Genomic DNA, 15,027 nt, shown 5'->3' with positions numbered 1-15,027 from the left:
TTTAATGGCTTCCTTAACTTTGTACTCCTGATCGAAACTAGATATGGAGTTCCTCGAAGTATTAACAGAAGGCCTTGAGAGAGTGTTGATGGTGCGAGGTGGGGGCCGAGAAGTGATCACCATATACTCGTGAACGGAACTGGAGGAGTGGACCAGATATAAAATAAAGTTTTCACCAATATCAGCCCTGAGAAAGTTTGTTCTTCAAACCGTACTTACAATGATACTACTCGTACTTGTACCGATGTCGTCACGCGTAGCGTCGCACTATAAGTTAATTACATACTATACGATTATTTCGTATTGTTTTTATATTGTTTATTTGTTTACGAGATTATTTCTCACGATTGCAGTAGAAGTTATTAAAGTAGTAGTATGTTAACTTCGTCGAATTATACGAAGTTATATATACAATAGACAATCTAGTTGAAAAGAGGACTATTAATTTACGTCGCATTTTGTAATAGCGTCAATTTACTACTGTGCGAATTTCGGCTGTAACGCAGCTGGTCGCCCGCTGCTGATACATGCCCCGAACTAGGCAATAGTTAGTTTTTAAACTTCGACTCGTTTCGAGTACATTGTACATGCTCGCGCTAAAACGAAAATCAAAATTGTTCGGAGGCCAGGGTCGAAGCATTTGTAAAACCAGCCACGATGTATGTATACATGGCAAACACGTGATACATATACTGTATTATAAATATGTATATGCGCATCAGACTTCTTGAAAATGCTTCGGAATTAGCCAAAGACATGAACAAGAGAGGCTCACTTTTCTACATGCGTTGTCGTTAGAATGGTAAAATATTATATTATTACGATACACGTAGTTAGACTTCTACTGCTTGTAAATGGTGTCTAGGATCTAGTCTCTAGAATCTACAAAGTCTAGAAGAGTATTAGGAATATGTCTCATAGCCATGCCATATAGTGGATGTCCAAGTATGCTTTATTAACGATAATAGATACTTGATAGCATTGAAATTTTATTTACGATGTCGTTACGATTTTCATCAAGACAACTCAATTATTTTTTTTTCCGTCTATTCCTAATCACTCTTTATCTATCACATTTTATATTTAAATACGCGAACTCATCTTCATCCTATTGTTTCACTCGCTGTACTATAACTACCGTGAACTTTACCGGCCATAATACTGTAACAATAACTTTGACTAACTAATAATCAAATCTCGTCTATAAATTATAGTTAAATACATGTATCCGTTGCGCAAAAATTAAACATCTTGTGAAATGCGGTTTGGCAAACCAAGAGCAACCTCCAATGTAAGTCAGATCGCGAAATCAGTCAAATGCGACGTGTTCACACAGGTAAGGAATTAGAATTTTATCGTCAAAACGAGTAGAGGACATTAATGAAAAAAAGATTAATTCAATTCGGTGTCGTTTGCATGCCATCATATTGTTATAGTATATGATTATAATAACACTGTTACACGAATATTCGTACGCAGCGTACCTCAACGCTCGATTATTATTGACTCGCGTCACCGTTAGTTTCTATGTGAAGCGAATCTGATGTAGTAATGAAAATCAGTCGCAAGATTTCTTCTAGTAGTTATCTATGAAAAAGACAATTGTTATGGATCACATAATTATATGATTATTAGAGCATTGGGATCTACTTGAAATATATACATATATATAATAACGGTATCTGCAGTCAAGCAAAATTTCTAATATAACGTGGTAAAAATATATATTATACATATAAAAATAATTATATATTATTTTAATCGCAAGCCCTAACCAGGTATGACGATAGCCAATCGGCTAAGAGAAATTCTAATTCAAGTTTAAATTACTCAATAAGTATATAAATAAATATATTTCAGAAGCATAAGACGTACGTACTATAAACGAAATCTTATCGATGTAAAGTGTACGAACTTTTCAGCAATAGTATAGCTAGGAACACGAACAAAAAAAAAAAAAGAAAAAACTTACTGCGATAAGAAACTTAAATCCGAATGAATTATGAGTATAATATACTAATAAACGTTATAATATAAGTGAAATTATGGGTGTGTGTTTATATATGTATGTATATATAAATATATATAAAAACATTTATGTATATATATATATATGTATATAGACATAAATATGAACATACATAAATAATACGCTAAATAATATATAATAACGATCGTGAATAATTCTTACACACGTTGAAAATCAAACACCTTAAAATTATATTCTAACACAGTCGTGATCACTACAATTTTACGTGATATTCCAAGTCATATTTCTTTATTATGTTTACACATAGTTGAAGAAAAGGCAAAATCTCGAATAGTAGTCACTGCGTCATTCTTGATCCTTTTATCAGGCTTATCTATCCGCAAGGGAACGAATCTCGCCCACATCATTTACATTACCTTGCCAATAAGTCAACGTCACATATTACGATACAATCATTACCAGTCAATGAAAGTGGTTTTTATACATGTCAAATTATTATTATTATTATTATTATTATTATTATTATTACTATTATTATTATTATTATCACTGTTATAATGTTATTGATTGTTCCGTGTTTAATTTTTATTTTTTATTTTATATTACGAAAAATCATGACAGAATATTTTGCAGTTTTTCTAATTAAACACGTAGATTCATTACGATAACGTGATTATGAAGCCGTATGTGTTATATATAAATGAAGAAATTTAATAAATTCTTAATGTATTAATGAAGATAAATTTATATTATATTTTGTATAATTTAACATTTTAAATGCGTTAACAATTACATCAGCTGCTATTGATTACGAATGTATTTTATATAAGTACATGCCTATATAATAGGCATTGCAGCGTTATATAGATTATTATTATTATTATTATACATTTTAAATTGAACGTTGAAATTTACAAAGTCTGTCAAATATTGTTCGAAATAATTATGTGTTAAAGAGTATATTTATATATAGGTATACACATCTACTTTATGCAGGGTATATATATGGTGAAAGTGGCCCGCTGAACGAGTAAAGTTTAGCTTGCATCTTGCATTGCCGCTGTCGAACAGGCCACCTTTACCAAATATTAGCCATATAATAGTAGCAGTACATATGTATATAAATATATGTGTATAATGTTATTATATTGTGTAGATAGTTTATAGATGAAAAATGCGTGCATAAACAATGTCAAGAATACAGCTGATTCACATGAAATTAATTATTCTGTTTCACATCTTTGTGATAATTTTTCCGTGTTTCTTCCTCAGCCTTTGCGCGTTCACTCGGCACATTATTACTTCTCTACATGTAATTGATCGAGCCTGCTTTTTGATATATTTTAATTTCACCAACGTGTGATTTAATTTCGATTAATGGCATGTTCGTATTTGTTAATAAACTACAGCACAAGGATACCTACAATACACGTATGTACACGTATAATTTGTATACACACAGACACGATATGAATTATGATGTATGTATGTTTAATTAGGTATATGATCTGTAGAAGAAACAGCGAAAAACACTCGCTGTTAATGAATAATTATTGTAACTGTATATCGAGTACTGCGTTTGTAAATTACGGAGATAAAAAAAAAAAAAAAAAAAACTGAGAAACAATACGCAATTTGGGAATAAATTAAATCACCTCTAGGCTGTGAGACGCGAGCTGAGCAGCGATAATCTAGCTCGAAAACCTCAATCATATGTGTCAAATAATAATTCTATACCTTTAATGTATACCTCCGTACACTATTATTATAGTACACTCATTTTTGCCGGAAAAATATTTCAACCCGTGGGGGCAAACGTTCGTTTCAATACTTCGGCGTTATTGTAGTCGATATTATAGCATCGCGTGAATAATAATAATATAATGTGTTCCGCGGTTCCGAATGCCGCTAAGGGGATGAAACATTATCTTATACATTATTACCATATGGTACATACTACGTATAGTATTAATGAATAATATTAAATGAAAATATTATACCTAAAGTACAGATAACTTTATAAAATTAATTTGTAGATATGGACCTTAGTGATTTGAATTATTATAGCCAATAGTCAATTTACCGTGAAACACCTGTAACCTGTAGAGTGTAGAAACTTATAGACAGAGATATATACTTATGATTGAATTGAATAAAAAATTGATTATTATTGAAAATTATAATAAAAATTTTAAAATAATTAACTATCAATAAACGACATCTATATATACCTATAATAATGCTTGCACTATAAAAGTTTCTCACTCACCCTCGCGTCGTCGGTTATACTGATACAGTATTCTTGACCACGATAAATCTTCTATTATCATTTATTCTTTTGACAGAAAGTCATCAATACATTCAAATGAAATGGAACAACCGATTGTTCAGTAATGCGATTCTTACTTTACCTGCAAAAAATTGGAACACATGCACACTCATCTCCGCTATGAAGTAGCAGGCTTTCATTTATGCTTTTATTGACCAGCTTTCTCACCAATTTAATACATAAAGATTAATACGACTGTTCATGTTATTCAGAATCTAACTGTATTAACTCCCATCCTACTTGTGTATCAACGGTCTAGAATAATTAGTATAAATTCATAACTTATTATTTTTCAATTGTGTTCAAAGTACGCGCGCATTATATCGGTTAAGTCATGTATATTAGGGTAGGTCAGGTTGTATCAGGTGAGGTTAGGGGAGTAGGATTGTGTGTACTGAATAACAACTGATTGTTAACCTCGTGATATCTATAAAAACATCTAAGAAGTCACTGATTTGGTAAAAATATCTGCGTATATCGCCAACTTCTTTATGTAATGAAAGATGCTTCGAAACACACGGATTCTGGTCTGTGGTAAATTTGGTTTTAATATCGACATTCCAGTTGCAGGATAACTGATAACGATCTTGACAGCTCTGGAATGGCACTACTACGTAGAAGTGCATGGCTCCTGCCAACCCGGATGAGATTCGTCAAATTGTGGGAGAAAGATCAGAGTTGTATCACCTACGAGAGCAACGTTTGTAATCGAGGTTATGTTCACCGTCCTGATATGCAAATGAGGAGAAATTCGCATTACCAATCCCACGGTCAAGCGAGCATACCGTCAAACATTACGTGCAATCAAAGCACCAGTGATTCCGCAAAGCCAGAATCAAAAACTGCCAGTGAATTGCGAGCGATATCAATTGACACAAAAACCAGCGGCATGTGTTATGCAGAAGTATTGAAAGCCATCGATCAAGAAAGTAAGAAAAAATTAGTCGATCAATCGACTCTTCTGTGTCTACTGGAATATTGCCACGATATGATTCCGGATGCTCCAATATCTGCACGACTTAATCTGGTCAACCGGATCTGGCATTTAGTGGAAAATATAAACGAACCGCCGAGCGTCGATCATTACAACGTCTTGCTGAGCATCTACAAACAGAACTCGCAGTATCTTAATGTGGATGAATTTTTGAAGAATATGAAAGCGCCTCCCAACAGTGACACCTATCACTTGCTACTTGACGCAGCTGCTGAGATCGGTGACTACAGCCAAGTATTGTTGATTATGACAAGGATTAAGGACATGGGATATCAAGTGACTGAAGCCACGTTTAATTCTGTGATGTTAGCACATTCAATTAATAATGACATTGACCAGGCTCATGCTGTTATGAAAACGATGGAAGCTGCCGGGATTGAGCCAAGTGCGGACACCTTCTTTGTTCTGTTACGGGGTTACGCTTACAAAGGTGATATAGAAAATTTAACACGTATCCTGAAGACTAGTAATCTGAATGCAACGCAAATCATGTCTATCGTTAGAACATTAAGCCTTTCTGGTAACGGGGATTACATTTCCCGTGTTATACAGTACCTGCCACAAATGACTGATATAACCTTCAAGAGTATTTCCTACACAATTGTAGAATTGACCTATTCTGGGTTGGCAAAGGATGCCTTTAAGGTGATAAACTGTTTCCACATTTTGGATGGGGCGTCTGACACATCGTTGAATGATCTTACCGATATCTTTTTGTACGAAATAGTCAAGGCAGAAACATCGATCGTAGAAGTATTTGAGATTTGTGAAAGTCTAATGTCTTCCACGAAAAATTCGTCATCTTTACTAAGAGTTACCGAAGCTGCTCTTCGATTGCAGAAGCAAGACATTGCTTTGCGAGCGTTTGAAATCATGAAAAATCAAGGCATTGAAATAAGACCTCACTTTTACTGGCCCTTACTTGTCAACACAGCTTCAACCAAAGGTGAGACTGATGTGCTCAAGCTGGTTAAGCACATGGTTGAGAATGGCGTTTACTTAGATGATGAGACATTGTATCATTACGTATTTCCATTTTTATGCGCACCAAAGCCCCTGGTGATTATTAGAAAATTGCAAGATTGTGGTTTGAAAATGTCCGATCTATTCGGAGTCTTGTTGACAAATTATTTAGACCAAGGAAACCTGAAGGATGCCATAGCTCTAACAGAAAAAATCAAGGTAAAACTTGATCTGTACATTGTCATAGAAAGACTTGTCAGTGGATGTAGAGTGACAGAAAGTTTTAATGAAACAGTACAATTTTTGAAAAACATCAACACGGATAGTGATCAGAATGGAAAATTCTTTGAGGACCTAATGGCAAATGAAAGAATAAAAGCAAGCAATGAGGAACTTGCTTCTCTTATTTTTGCCTTTGACAAACACAATCTCAAGATTTCTAAAACAGTTGCAGACGCTTTGGAGCTAAGAATATTGCAATTAGCGGAACCTGAGAGGTCAATGAAGACGCTCAAAAAATTAGTCACTGCTGAAACAAGTACAAATCATGAAATTCCGGATGTATGGATACCTCACCCTGAATTAATGAGTCTTGAACAACTGGAGAATCATCTCATTGACCTAACGGCTAAGGGTATGAATACACGAGGTACTCTGCGAAGACTCCTTCAAGCTTATTGTAGAAAAAATAATTTTAAGAAAGCTGAGGAAACTGCAGAATTGTTTAAGGAGAAGGGATTTGAATGGACATCCGGAATGATTTCCAGCATGTTTTCCTTATATGTCACAAATAATATGATCGATAAGGCTGATGTATATTTCAGAGATCTGAAGACAAATCACAAAGACTTTATAATCGATGATTACAAGGTAATTGATTATGCTACAGCTCTTGTAAAGAATAAAAAATTCGAAAAAGGTCTGGAAGTACTCAGAGAACAGGAAAATGTTACGAGTAGACCCAAAACTATCAAAAACTGCTGGAGACTTTTGAATGCAGTTGCTACAGATGGAAATCCGGAAGCCACAAAAAAGACGTTGGATATCTTACTCGAAAAAGGGTATTGCGAAGTGAGCATTCATGTCCTCAGTCCATTGGTCAGGACAAATTTATTAAATGATAACTTGGAAGAAGCTATTAAACAATTCAAAGAGTGTGCACTTGTGTACAAACTGACACCTCTGAAACAAGAACTGCTACGTGCTCTTGTAGATATTTCTACCGACAACCCTGATGCTCAAAAACAGTTGACAGATGTACTAATGGTGATAAAAAGTATTTCTGGAGAAGCAGTGGGAAACTCTCATTTGTTCACGGCATTAGCGGCAAGGAACAAACACAAGGAACTCCAATCATTTATTAAAGTAAGAATAATCTGAATTTAAAAAAAAAATTGTGACCTTCTAATCGCTGTTGCTATAACACGAATCATTTCTCGTAGTAATTCAATTACCTTTCGTGTACTAAAATAACTCGATTTATTTTTTAGGTGCCAGCTGTGAACCAAAAAATAATGGAAGTCAGTGCAAAAAACTTAATGACTGAGCAAAATTTAACAGCCTTACAAGGGATTTTGAAAGCGTGTAGAAATGTGAAGAAGCTGGACACACGGATTATTTACGATCTAATCTTGACATTGTGCAGTAAGTAAATTGAGAAATAATTCAAGACTGATTTTTCGATCACAATTTATGACTTTAATCTTTATTTTATTGTGGTCATACAGGTAGGTCTGGTGATTACAAAACAGCGCTAGAAATATGGGATAAAATGCAGGCAGAGGACATTATTCCACTACCAAAATTTACTGAAAATTTAATAAACTTCTTGAACTCGCAGAAAGTTTCATTACCAAACGAATTACAAGCAAAGATGAAGACAGAGAAACGCTAACAATATTTGAAATTATCTTAAATAGTAAAAATATTGTACATAAACTAATGTATTCCTTTGACGCTTTCCCTTAGTTTAACATTGTACCGATCCACAAGTTCGAGTGCTCTACTCTTAATTGCGTTATAATCCACTCGTTCGCGTTCTTCCCTGATGAATTTCTCTAATGTTTCATTATTTTGTTTCAATTTCTCAAGTTTATCCTCCAGCGAGCTTATCTGTACATAAGTTTCATTTTTGTCTAGCTGTGACTTGATCTCCTCGTACTCTCCACGTACAGAAGCCAGTTCCTGTTTGATGGACGGCTCCCGCTCACGAAGTTTTGCCCGTTCTGCCATTATCTCTTCTCGCTTTTGTTCAAACCTTGCCTTCAATCCATCCAAATCTTCAAGGACAAGCAACTCACTTTGTTTTTTACCTATTTTTTCTTTCAGTTCCGTTAACTCGACTTTCAGCCTTTTTTCGAGACTCTGCATTTTTATTAAATTCTGCTGCAGCCTTGTGTGCTCGCTGCTCAATCCCTCGATAGTTTGGTCGACATTAATAGGAACGTCCGGGTCTTCGCTGATGGCATGTTGGATGTTCAGGATTGCCAACTCATCACCAGGAGTTAAGTGAGTATCGCTAGAGACACAGTTTGATATTTGTGTCAAATGCTCGACAATTGTAGTCTCTAGTTTATCAAGTCTCTCAAGCTCTTCGTGTTTGCTCCTATCAAAGGTGGCCATGAATTGCTCCATTGCCTCCTCTCGTTTTCTCATCTCTTTGTACTTTACATGCCTTGTTGACTGGCACTCTTCGAGATCTGTTTCCAACTGTTCTAGCTCATGCTCAGCCTCAGCTATACGTCGTTTAAGTTCAGCTGTTTGCCTCTCAGCTGCAGCGACATCTGCATTATCCTGCTTTACCTTGGCCAGGAGTTGAATTCGCTCTTCTTCTGGCGACAGTCTATTCTTCTCTTCTTCTCGTAGTTTATCGCGTTTTCCTTCAACCTCTGAAATCTTAACAAGAAGTTTGACAGCCTCCTGCTTAGCCTGTGAAAGTGCAATCTGCTCTTCCATGGTCGATTTTTCGTTAGATAGTTGATCCAGCTCTGTTTGCATAACATCTATGCTACTCTGCAGTTCAATTTTTTGTTTTGTCAAATCGTCGTACTTAGCACGCTGCTCAATAGTCATTCCTTCGACTATTCTCTCTGCATTCTTCTTTTCCAATTCTACTTCCCTCTCGATGGCCCGAAGCTCTTGTTCTTTTTGCTGACGATGAGCAAACAAATTTTCTATCTCAGCCATAGTTTGGTCATTTTTCACGGCCAAAGATTTAGCCTCCATTTCCAGAGAGTTTTTGTCAGGGTCCAAAGTCATTTTATCAACAACAATGTTATAGTCGGCCAGTTGCCCCTGCAATTCTGTAAGCTCCGCTGCCAACTCTTTGGCTCGTTTATCGTAGTGAAGGAAAGTTGCTCTTTCTTTACTCTGACTGTCGACTTGCCGCGTTATGACTGCAATTTCTTGTGTAAGTTCTCGTATCTTCAATTGTAGGAGACCTTCGTAATATCTTCGATCCTGGACTTGTCTGCAACATTTAAAGCAACGATCTAAAGTATATCACGATATTCGCTGTGTTCTTAATAACTTATTATACTGTCAAAAATCCTTGCCTGGTCATGGGCAGTCCCCTGTTAGTCCCAGGCCGAAGTCCGGCGATTCCTTGCTGCGTAATCGGTCTGTCGACTAGATTGACCTGAGCTGCAGATGGAAGGCCAGTTCCAAGTCTTCCTTGGACAGCAAAAGACCCACCGCTGGTAGCGCTGACCCGGGAGGTAGCGGAGCTAAGTACTCTAGCAGAGAATGCCGAAGCAGAAGGTGGTCGGCCTACGACGCTTCTACCAGGAGTTGCAGCAGTTGCTGCGCGATAATTACTCGATACAGGCATTTCCTGGCTGTCCATTTTGGCCCCTCTCCTCGAAGAAGGTCTCTCGATTCTACTCTGCGGCCTGGAAACGTCTTCCTGCTCTCTTCTCCAACGCGTCAGTGGTCTCTCAGCACCTCTACCAGTTGTAGGTCTATCAAGGTCCATGATTAGCAATTCGGTAAAATTGATTCTTAAGAAGGATGAGATTTGCAGGTGTAGAACTTGACAATTGCCTGGTAGTCATATGCTCACCAGGTATGAACGAATTCTTATTTGTGTACAAATTAGCGTTGCCATGTAAACCCCGCAACAACGTCATGATGTAAAAGCGCGAAGTTTCCACCCTTTCAAATGTGCACCAAATTATCTCAAATGCGATTAGTTGAAAATCCAAGATGGCCGTCATATGTTCCGGGGAAACGGTATTTCATTGGAACACAACCTCCCCTTCCCACGTCATGTCATAACTCCGCTAGCAGCTTGTCGACAGTGTTCTTTGTTATCGGCAACATGGTACCACCTTGGTTTCCCTGGCACCCAACAGGTGGCCGAGTAGCATCAGTCCACGGAGAAAGGTGGTGCACGCGTTTCGAGCAGTCGACTCTGCGCAGTCAACAGTTGCTAAGCAACAAAGCGACGCGGCGGTTCCCCTAAGTTGAATTAATACATTATATCCAAGACCAGGAATATCCTCGAAGTGGCTACCTACGACGGTCTGCACTATTACCAGTAACGACAGTATACCTACGAACGTCGGTCGCATGGCCGTCAGTGGTGCCACTTTCCATTCGACTTTTCCCTCAACGGCGACCGGAACAGAACTTTAAAAACAATTGACCAACGCGTTGCTGCGCGGCGTAACTGTAAGACAAGTGCCTCGTATGCACGTTTGCATGTGTTTGTTATGTGTTGATTGTGTGTTGTGCGTGGACGCGGTACCGAGCGCGCAGTTTGCATACGGTAGAAATAGAGTTAAAGAAAATTCCAACGGTTGCCAGCAAGCAGTGCGTATATAATTTCGAATCTCTACCTGGTTTCTTAAACCGGTTTTGTCAACCGATGAACCTTACTGATCGCCTGTGCCAAAGAATGCTTTCAAATCTGTGACAAGTGGATTGTTTATATATTCATATTTTTTGTTTACGTATTTCACGTATGTGTACGGATATTACCAGAGGTTTGCTCACGTAACATCGACGAGCTGAAGTCGGAAGTTTTCGAAGATTTCACGATCACTTGGTTATTATGGACGAGGAGGAGATCGACGGTATCAAATCGCCGATCAAACGGCTTGGATCGACAAGGAAGCTACTCGTTTTTAACAGTAAGTGATAAAATATCACACAGCGCCGAAACAACATCGAAGCCGAAAGGACAACGAAATATGCATTCAACGTCTTTCCGCTGTCATTTGGCTCCGGTGATGTTTTGTCCGTCGGCAAATTTTATGTGTGCCTGATTGTGCGAGTCAACCACAAATTTTCGCTGCACAAACGTAATTTTGCATAATTTTTAATTACTATTTATATACGTATAAATGACATTGCAAACCTGTCCATGTTTATACGATCGTGAGTTGAGAAAGAAAACTCAACATATTCCCAAGAATACGTAGCAATAAAGAAACCGTTTATTTACATTGGTATTGTCTGACGTATTGTCACGTTGTAGCGATTCGCATACCTCACGTATGACTGTAATTACGTAAACATTTGCAATGAAAACTTTTTGTCGTTGTACAGAATTCTCGCCTCTTCTGTTTTCTTCTCATATAGGTATAACAGGTCTATATTTTTACTGACGATCAGCTAAATATCGCCATTGTCAAGAACAACGCCGAACGAATAAACTGACAAATGAAATGTAACGAAATTCGAATTTTTCGGGCGCAGCTTTTTTTCATACGTAGATAAAACGAGTCCGAAATTAATGTTTCGAAAGCATGTAGGCACATTGATAGCTCACACTTGAAGATAGGTAGGTGTACACATACATGCATTTAATAATTGCATTATCGTCACACATTCAGTTACTCCACAACTCCTTATACGTAATTTTAGTAATATATACAGCATGTATCAGACTACAAGTAATTTACACACCGCATAACTTATACATACAACGTGGCATATGTTTATACCCTGGTTTATACTTTCGCTCTGGACTTGCGACACGCAAGATTAACAAGCCGCAGCAGTTGCATACAAACCGCGTCAGCCAATGCAGCAGCAACAATTACCTTTGAAATGCTCTTTTATTATTGACCAATTAATCAGGGATAGCTTCTGATTCTAGAAAGACTGCAAAAGAGCTATACAGTCCAAAGATATACCGAAAGAATCGGAAAGGATACTAATATAGGAAGAAAAAATTGGAAAAACCTTGTTGAGTCAATTTCCGTTATAGGTTGCTGGTAAAGCTTAGGCTGTCTTCCAAGTGTCTCAAACGGAAAAGATTTCCCATTGTACACCTGCACGGTGTGCAGTGGTAGATGTACATGCCTATTGTCCAGACTTATATATATATATGACCCTAGGATAGGTAGGTATATACATAATAGGTTTGATGGCGTCGGGGACACGCAGCGGATTGTCGAATGACGCGCCGGAAAGAGCAGATGCAGCGCGGGATTTTTCCCCTCCTCATCATCCTCCTCGATTTCAAATGAAAGGCAAACGGGCTACATCTACAATCTACATACCACGTATTGCAACAAAGAGATGAGAGGTTCGCGTTAACGTTACTTTGGTTCAGATAAACAAAGCGCCTAAGTTCGGTTCCGTCTCGAGCGGGAGTTTAACGCTAGCGTGGACGTCTTGCGGCGCCAGCCGGTTAGATCTGTAGCGTAATATCTTCCGACTCGGTAAATATGACCACGAGAAAGGGTTTTAATTTCTTTTTTATGAAATTGCTTTCTTTTTTCTCACTTTTATTTATTCATTTATGTCGACATACATGACAGGTATACTGTATTGAGATTGTCGTCCTGCAATGCGTAATCTGGTGGAAAAAAATCAAACTAATGCAACCAGGCTGAAAGCTGCAACCGTTGACAGTGTTTTTTCGCGTGTGGATAGTAGAACTGGTGTATTATTGATTACATTTCATTAATGTATGTGACGTGAGTAGTTTGAAAGCTCAAGAATTACGATTTGCCGCCATTGAAATTAAAAAGTTAGGTTATGTGGTGATAAAATGGCGCCGACAACCAGATTCTGACGTTGGGAGGAAAATTTCCAATAAAATATTCAGGGAATGAACTTTCTTGTTCCTGCAGGATACTAATCAGCGTAGCGGGTATAAACTTATCTCCGCAATACCGTTCGAAGGTGCATATTTTAATCCCGACAATCCCGTTGAAAGGAATCGGTTCTCTTCTTTGTAAAGTTCGTTATTCTCGCCGGGTTTCCACGAGCCCATCCGATCCGATCCGGTCGCAACCGAGCCGAGCCGAACCGACCGACCGACGGATTAAATTTTACTCTTTCTCGATCCCCAGCCGAGTTCGGAGAGCGTCTGTTTGTACACGGCATAAATCCTCCTCAGCTTACAATCATATCCGTCATGCATTTGATCATATCTCCGGTATATATATGAAACCTCTCAACGAAATACGGAGGCTGCATATCTCACCGGTTCGTAAATCGAACATATTGTTATCGTTGCTTATTTATTTATTTATCTATTTATTTATTTATTTATTTATTTATTCCCACCTAACGAAGTTTATCAAACTAAGTAAAGTGTATAAAGTATGTACGCAGGGGGAAATTTAGTCGTGGTATAAATATCGGATGTTCGAGGGACGGAAACGCCCTGATGCCGTTGGGTTCATCATGCGGCGACGGGAACTAAACGACGGTGAAACGGCCATGCGACACGAGAGTCCACCGCACCCTTGACCCTCCCAGTTTCTCTGACACACACACGAGGTTCCCACAATCCCGCTGCGATCAAACGACGCTTTCCGGCATAGCACGGTCGAATTCAAACGAGCTTCCCCCCACCCCTTTGTCTTTGAGTGTATCCGACATTCAGTCCAGCAGCAGCATCACTCTGTGCATCTAGGTACGTATGAGCGGTCTATGCACTCTACGCGTTTGAGGTATGTGTATAGACAACCATTCAGCGACGAAACTTACCGGACGCTGAACCCCGGGATGCAGCATCCTTGCAGCGGGAGGAATTTCACCTTCGACGATCGCTCGATGCTATGCCGCTGTCTGTAGTGTAAATTGACCCGATGTAAACACAATATGACGATGCAGTTGAAATGTGTCGGGGCGCCGAGGCACCACTTCGGTAAATCGTAGTTTTACAATCTTTTTTTTTTTTTTCGCCATGCTTTCATGAACCATAAAATTCTTTCGTAAAATAACCGGTGCGAACAGAAACCTAATTGTATCGTTTTTCAAATTTACGAAAGAGATTTTATCACTTGGGAGAAGCCACAAGGTGTATATTAAATACGATATGTTTAAGGTCCGATTGCCATTAAACAAATTTTGGAAATAGGAATCTTAGAATTCCTCTAGCTTCCCGCAAAAATGTTGCTCGATAATTTTTTGTTGTTTTTTTTTTTTTTTTCATTGATAAAACTGTAATTGACAACCTCGACATCTTTTATCATGCAAAAAGATTCGTTTATTTTTTTTTGTGAACTTTATTGATCTCGTTACAACTCGTACGTAACACGTTATACCGTGCAGCATGTATACATAACTTGTCTCTTGCAGGTAGATTATAAACGAATGAGTGCAGCAAGGTGAGTTATGTTGCGTAAAGCCGTAACAGCGTTATTATTACTGAAGTAGATTATCACATACGTATGTGGTGTACGTATAACGCGTATTATAGACGCGTGCTAGTGTTATGCATGCATGCAGACAGAGAATGTTCACCTTTATTACACGTAGGTATGTTATAGACACCTTCTCTTAACC

At 38.0% G+C, this 15,027-nt stretch overlaps 4 protein-coding genes across 9 annotated transcripts in view; 3 read left to right on the top strand and 1 right to left on the bottom strand.

Annotated features, from left to right (window-relative positions):
- LOC124182801 (solute carrier family 12 member 4) overlaps positions 1-4,196 on the top strand; it is a 72,987-nt gene extending 68,791 nt beyond the window's left edge. For all 4 annotated transcript variants that reach the window (XM_046570541.1, XM_046570519.1, XM_046570525.1 and 1 more), the window contains one exon: positions 42-4,196. In XM_046570541.1, coding sequence (XP_046426497.1) covers positions 42-133 — 92 coding nt within the window. In that variant the 3' untranslated portion in view covers positions 134-4,196. The remainder of the gene's footprint in view (positions 1-41) is intronic.
- Positions 4,197-4,679: 483 nt separating this feature from the next.
- LOC124182820 (leucine-rich PPR motif-containing protein, mitochondrial) lies at positions 4,680-8,231 on the top strand. Of its 2 annotated transcripts, XM_046570566.1 has the most exons (4): positions 4,681-4,812; positions 4,884-7,641; positions 7,767-7,920; positions 8,004-8,231. In XM_046570566.1, the coding sequence occupies exons 2-4, from the start codon at positions 4,921-4,923 to the stop codon at positions 8,168-8,170; spliced, it is 3,042 nt and encodes a 1,013-aa protein (XP_046426522.1). In that variant the 5' UTR covers positions 4,681-4,812; positions 4,884-4,920; the 3' UTR covers positions 8,171-8,231. The 2 variants fall into 2 exon arrangements, with proteins under 2 accessions (XP_046426513.1, XP_046426522.1); XM_046570557.1 differs by having other exon boundaries at positions 4,680-7,641.
- LOC124182858 (intraflagellar transport protein 74 homolog) lies at positions 7,952-10,594 on the bottom strand. 2 transcript variants are annotated; one of them, XM_046570624.1, is made up of 3 exons: positions 10,337-10,594; positions 9,831-10,235; positions 7,952-9,745 (listed from the first exon to the last, which is right to left on the bottom strand). In XM_046570624.1, exons 2-3 carry the CDS (start codon positions 10,118-10,120, stop codon positions 8,215-8,217), a joined length of 1,821 nt encoding a protein of 606 aa, XP_046426580.1. In that variant the 5' UTR covers positions 10,121-10,235; positions 10,337-10,594; the 3' UTR covers positions 7,952-8,214. The 2 variants fall into 2 exon arrangements, with proteins under 2 accessions (XP_046426580.1, XP_046426571.1); XM_046570615.1 differs by lacking the exon at positions 10,337-10,594 and having other exon boundaries at positions 9,831-10,328.
- Positions 10,595-10,719: 125 nt separating this feature from the next.
- The window catches only part of LOC124182755 (SLIT-ROBO Rho GTPase-activating protein 1-like), a 42,230-nt gene continuing 37,922 nt past the window's right edge, over positions 10,720-15,027 (top strand). Inside the window, exon 1 of the mRNA XM_046570407.1 lies at positions 10,720-11,408. Within this exon, the coding sequence (XP_046426363.1) occupies positions 11,330-11,408 (79 nt within the window). The 5' untranslated portion in view covers positions 10,720-11,329. The remainder of the gene's footprint in view (positions 11,409-15,027) is intronic.

This window comes from Neodiprion fabricii, chromosome 1 (assembly GCF_021155785.1).
Source record: "Neodiprion fabricii isolate iyNeoFabr1 chromosome 1, iyNeoFabr1.1, whole genome shotgun sequence".
In the NCBI taxonomy this organism is placed as follows: Eukaryota; Metazoa; Arthropoda; class Insecta; order Hymenoptera; family Diprionidae; genus Neodiprion; species Neodiprion fabricii.
This window is presented reverse-complemented; position numbering and strand designations above follow the sequence as displayed.